Source organism: Cicer arietinum, chromosome 6 (genome assembly GCF_000331145.2).
Source record: "Cicer arietinum cultivar CDC Frontier isolate Library 1 chromosome 6, Cicar.CDCFrontier_v2.0, whole genome shotgun sequence".
Classification (NCBI taxonomy): Eukaryota; Viridiplantae; Streptophyta; class Magnoliopsida; order Fabales; family Fabaceae; genus Cicer; species Cicer arietinum.
In genome coordinates, this window is record NC_021165.2 from 10,539,290 (window position 1) to 10,545,260 (window position 5,971).

General features: G+C 31.6%; 2 protein-coding genes across 2 annotated transcripts in view; both read right to left on the reverse strand.

Annotated features, from left to right (window-relative positions):
• Window positions 1-334: 334 nt before the first annotated feature.
• On the reverse strand, window positions 335-2,586 carry LOC101505900 (nuclear transport factor 2B-like). The gene is made up of 2 exons (XM_004504349.4): window positions 1,842-2,586; window positions 335-756 (listed from the first exon to the last, which is right to left on the reverse strand). The coding sequence occupies exons 1-2, from the start codon at window positions 2,136-2,138 to the stop codon at window positions 682-684; spliced, it is 372 nt and encodes a 123-aa protein (XP_004504406.1). The 5' UTR covers window positions 2,139-2,586; the 3' UTR covers window positions 335-681.
• A 2,083-nt stretch (window positions 2,587-4,669) lies between these two features.
• Window positions 4,670-5,971, reverse strand: part of LOC101506212 (histidine kinase 3-like) — a gene marked incomplete at its 5' end in the record, with an annotated part of 5,700 nt that continues 4,398 nt past the window's right edge. The window contains 2 exons of the mRNA XM_073370118.1: window positions 4,670-5,217; window positions 5,434-5,971. The exon at window positions 5,434-5,971 is cut by the window's right edge and continues 25 nt beyond it. Coding sequence (XP_073226219.1) covers window positions 4,983-5,217; window positions 5,434-5,971 — 773 coding nt within the window. The remainder of the gene's footprint in view (window positions 5,218-5,433) is intronic.

Consider the following 5,971-nt stretch of genomic DNA (forward strand, 5'->3'; position numbering starts at 1 on the left):
GAAAGAGTTAAATTTGTGTAATGACCAAAAATTGACTGCTATTCCTCTATTTGCAGCAGAGGCTTCAAACTTGGTCCTCCAGTAAAATGACTAGTCAGCAATTAAATGCTATCAGAGGATATATATATATATATATCTTAGTGTCGACCATTTTAATCACAACCAAACTATAAACAGCGAATTTTTTTAAAGAAAAACTCAGATAAACCGCATAAAATTTCATCACTGAAAAAGTTTGTACCAAAGTAAAAAGTCATCATTGAGAGAAAAATATATATTTCCTTGCGTGGCTAAGAACAGTTGATGGCCGATTGCAAGTTTAGCCCTTTTGATCTTAGGTGAAAATACCAAACCTTCATTTAGTAAACAAATGCAAATAAAAGATTACCATAACATTCATAAACCAATTTGTTGAGAGGTAAATTGGATAGAGATGCTTGGGCCCCATATCTCAGATCAGAAATATATTTGGGTTTTAAATCTCCCAGACCCAGTAATATTTCGTCAATTTATCCTTGAAGCTGTTTTCTGACGAATCACAAGAGAAAATTTTAAATGCAACAAGCACAATTACGTGTCCGACACAACCAACTAAAATGAACCCATTTTCAATTTCAAATGTGCAATATATAGGCAAACTTCTTCTATGGCCTTTCAGGTCATATATTTGATGGTCTATCTTCAGGCATAGTTCAAACGGAATATGTCATTCTGCACATAATAGCTTCCTTGCGGGGTTGGTATCAAATGGAACATCTGAAAATAGATAGTGACAAGTTTAGTCATTACAAGAAACTATGAAAATAGTAACAGACGAGGGCAGGTGAAAAAAAATGGAAAACCCACGACACCAGAATACAATAACTAGTATTAGACCACATATAAATATTTGTATCTGTATAACAATAACAATGGCAAAGAAAAATATGCAGAGCCCCAGAAAATTTCAAAATGTAAGCACCATTTTAGCGAAATAACACAACTTGGACATCCCATTATTCCTCTAAATATAGAGAAAAAAGAAGATGTATTTACACTAACAGACAATAAGAACCATTGATTTTGTTAACTCATCACACAATCATAACTGTTATCATAAAATAATTATATTTGTTGTGAGTAATAAACGATTTACACTGACAGAGTATAATTATTAAACTTCTAAATATATACACTATCTTTAAGTGATTAGAAACATCATTTTGAGAAAAGTATGACATCTCATTTTTTAAGTGGGCTTAAAAAATCACCTCTTTCAGTTCCACCAAGACATAAAATGTTGCGATCACATAAAATCCTTTTTTGTGTTCTCTGTAATGAAAACCACCTTCAACTATTTGTAGATTGAAAATTCACCAGAAATTTTGCCGCTTTAATTCAACAATGTTAAACTTTGACATTCACAAATAGCTTCCAAGTTCTGGTTATTCATTCTAGTAAGGATTATTACTTCCCCAATTTCTAAGGAAACAATTCTAGTAAAAATGTAGGATTTGAAGCTAGATATTGAAACTCGGGAATACAATTCTCAAAATTCCATATACATAGATCATAATTGAATGCATCCTGCTTATAGAGGACAGAAAATTCGGCAAAACTTCATCCCCTTGTGCAATTGCCCTAAATTTCAATCACAATGGCAAATTTCTTCGAGCAAATAACAATTTATGCAAATAGCAAATACTAAATATTATCATAACAATCAAAGATTCTATAATGTCTATATATATTATATTTATATTATCAACAATAAGTAAGGCAACGCTAATTATGAAAGGCGATGATTTAAACATACAATTAAAAAAAATTTAAAAAAAAAAAAGTGAAAATCTGAGTGGGACCTGGCTGAACTTGAGGGCGTGTTGTTCACCGGCGAGTTGGAGATTACCACTGACGAAGACGAGCATGCCGGCGTTGACAGCGGAGGGTTGACAATCGACGGTGGTGATGGAATGATGGGACTGTTGGAAAGGGAGGGAAGTGAGCTTGGCGACGATGTTGGAGGAACCTTGAATCTTCTGACCTTCGAAAGTGAGCATGGAAGCTTCTTGGTAGAGATTGGCAAGTCCAGCACGGTTGGTGTCGAAGGTGGTGTAGTAGTGCTCCACAAATGCCTTTGCCAACGCGTCTGGATCCATCGCTCTCTCTCTCTCTCTCGCTCTCTACGCTACCCACTTTCGATTCCAAATTAACTTCAAAACGTCTTCAAATTGTTTTCGTATGTCTTATAATACTATTTTTAAGACTTTATATCAGTGCGGGTCGACCCGGTAATTCAATCTAACTCAACCCGATTTTTATTTGTATACGGTTATTTTTGATTTCAACCCAACTCGATTTTTATGTGTATTGAGTTATTTTTGATTTCAATCTAATGCAACTCGTTGAAACTTGCTTATATTCGGTTCGAATAATGAGTTCAAAAATTTGAACTCGACCGATGATTGGTTATATTTTTTAGAAGTTTATTTAACAGCACAATAGGTTTTATTATTCTTCTTCTCCTTTAAATTTTCACTGTCGCCATCCACCTTCTTCTTCTTTTCTTCCATATATGCGCCAGTTTCTTCTTTTGTTTTAGACTTCAAAGAGTCACGTTGTTGCCCACCTTTTTCTTATGTCTCAGATTTCTTACTGTTGCGCTGCTGCCCATCTTCTTCTTCTTCTTATGATAAAAAAAAAATACTATTTTTACGATAAATTGAATTTTATGTAATAAAATAATAGATAAATTAAAATACGGTTGTGAAGAAACTTTATAAAAAAAATATCGCGAATAAAGCTTATGAGAAAAATACATTTATTGAAATGTTATATTTTGTTATAGTCTTTTTTTATAACATAAAATGATAAATAAATTTACAACGTATTCGAATATGAAATATAATATTTAGATTAATCAATAATTGTTATAAATATTACAAACATTACATCATAGTATTTAATATTAATCGATTAATATTTCTAAAAAAATAATATTAAATATGATGAATCTAGTTTAAATTTGTTTACATTTAAATCTATTAAACACTTTTTTTTAGCATTTTATTTGAAAATAATAAGTACTCTAAAAATAAACAAATGAATCACTACTATTAAAAAATTGTGGTAGCTTAGTAAACTAAAATGTGGTGAATGATGTGATTGAAATTTTATGGATTTTGAGACTTTTCTCCCGTAAAATAAAGAATAGGTTACTTATAACCCGTCAATCCAACTCAACCCGTTCTTGATCGGTTTGAGTTAAATGAAAAACATATGGATTTAGAACTCAACCCAACCCAAAGATAAACGATTGGTTCGGGTATCGAATTTTGTTAAAACCGGCTTAACTCAACCCACGTACACCCCTAGCTATTTTAGAGAGTTTGTTGTTTATGGATTATAAAGTTCAATAAACATTTTGACTATTTTTGGACAATTTGATATTTCGTAAATTTGATATCTCAAATTGATTTATATTTACAATTTCAAAATAAAAAATGGTAGTTTACTCAAAAATATTGTCTAAATTAAGTGTTATTGTATATAACTTTAAAGATTAATCTTTTAAACTTGATCAGGTTAAAAAGACAATCCCAAGACTCCCTTCGTCGTGACTAACCCTCATAGGTCCAACTTCATTGACCTTAGATTTAGGTCAATCTCAACCTTAGGGTTGCAGCTAACGCTAATTGCAATAGTTACAAGGAGACAACGACGACAATCGCAGTTCGTCGAATATAAATATTTCAGTTTTCAAATAGACTTAATTCACTCACTATATATATTGTTGCTCTGACACAGTAAAAGATACATGTTATATCCCTCAATACCTCTCACTCTCCTCGATAATATATTGACTTGAACATCAAAGTATTTGCAGGTATTACTTACCTCGAAAAACAAAGAGTAGATCACTAATCCAGTCCAGCCATCACTCTTACTCTAGTCTCTAGTTCAAATCAACGACAAAATTCTTAATTTTTTTTAATAAAAATGCATAAACACAAATAAAGTAAGGTGGATTAAATTGGATTGATCCAAAAACAGCACAAACCATTCCCTTTGCCCCATTCCCTTTGCCTTATGTATACACAAAAGTAAATTGGGGTGGACGTGGTTGAGTTTAGATATACAAAAATAACTCAAATGAATATTTGGACTATGGTAAATTTAGATAAGTCTTAGTGTACTCTAATTTTATGTTAAATGTAGTTTCTATTAATAAAGTCCAAAATATAATTTTTTGTTAAAATCACACTGACAACACCTTAATTTTGTTAAACTCACTCAAAATCACACTTAATCACTTCTATTAGATCTACATATAGTTATTATGTTGGATTAAATGCAAAATTGAATGAAGTAAAACTATTGGAATACTTCCTCACATTGTTATTATAAGCAAAAATAACTATATTTATGAGTATTAAGAAAATTAGTTAAGTGCAATTAATTTTTTAGATTTTATATAAAATATATTATAAATTTACTAAATTGTACATTTGAATGTTAAACATATTCAACTACCGACATTAAATATTTTTTATTAAAGAAATAGTATACTATAAATATTAACATTAAACAGATCAAAAGTAATTAACTTTTATTTATAATAATGACCAAAATTTTATGTCACGTTTTTTCTTGTAATAGTGATTAGAGGGGGAGTATCGGGTGATATATATACATGGTTAATGGTACCTTTGTTTCCAAGAACTTCTTTCCTTTCTTTTACTTCAATCAACCTAATACATACCCATATTTAATGTTACGTGCCTACACTAGACAACTTTACATGTAACAACATACACAAGATGAGAGACTCACTTTACATGGAAGAATCAATGAGTTTTGATACCCTTTACAACTTGGATCCTATATATGTACATTCCTAAACCAGGGATCTTTCACAAACACCACAAAAAGAAGAAGAAAAAACATGAAATGGGTCAAAAAGGTATATAATTATCAATGATCCTCAGCAATCTATCTTCTGTTCAAGACGACGAGAAAAACCAAGAAACTTCTCTATAAAGTTGTTCAGCTTCAAATGGTTTAGAAACATATCCATCCATTCCACACCTTAGGCATTTCTCATGTGTAGCTTGAATCACATCTGCAGTCATGGCTAAAATTGGCACATGCCAGTTTGATGTATTCTCAAAACCATCATTAGATACTTCCCTGTTCACATTATGTTCCATCTCTCTGATTATATTTGTAGCTTCAAAACTGTTTTTGAAAAATAAATAATATAAATTAGCAAATTTTAACACAATGATAATTGTACTTTTAGAATTAACAATTAAATAAATTGTGTTACTTCTATGGCAAGAAACCTTGTCTATCTTATATATATAGATTAGATTAGATTAGATCATTTTCAAAAATCTATTTAATGCAAAAGCATTTCCTTTTATGTGTAAAGAAGTGATTTTTGTTGCATACCCGTCCATTTCTGGCATTTGAATATCCATGAAACATGCGTCGAACTGATGAGGTGGCTTCAGCGAAGAGATAGCATCTTTTCCACTGCTAACACAAACCACATCTGCTCCATACTTTTTCAAAGCACCGGCTGCTACTGCGCGGTTCACGCCATTGTCATCAACAATAAGAATTTTCCTCCCAAAAAGAAGATGGCTAAGAGACAAACTTTGAACATCCCTATTTGGAATTCTCTTGTTACCAACATTCATGGCTCGCTCTAGCGAAACAGCGAGCATGCTTGCTCTAAGAGGTTTTGTGATGATAGTAGGATTATGAACATCTGAGATTACACTGCTTGTTTTAGAAGAGCAACTAGAGTTAACAAGAATAAACAACTTCGGAGGAAAACCACGATCGATTTTCCTTGTGTTATTGAAAAAATGAGATGACATGCTTGAATCTCTATACCATACTTCCTGCTCAATCAAAACCATGTTGATAACTGCATTGCCATTTTTTATGGTTGACAAACCTTGGTTCAAATCTGAAACCATTT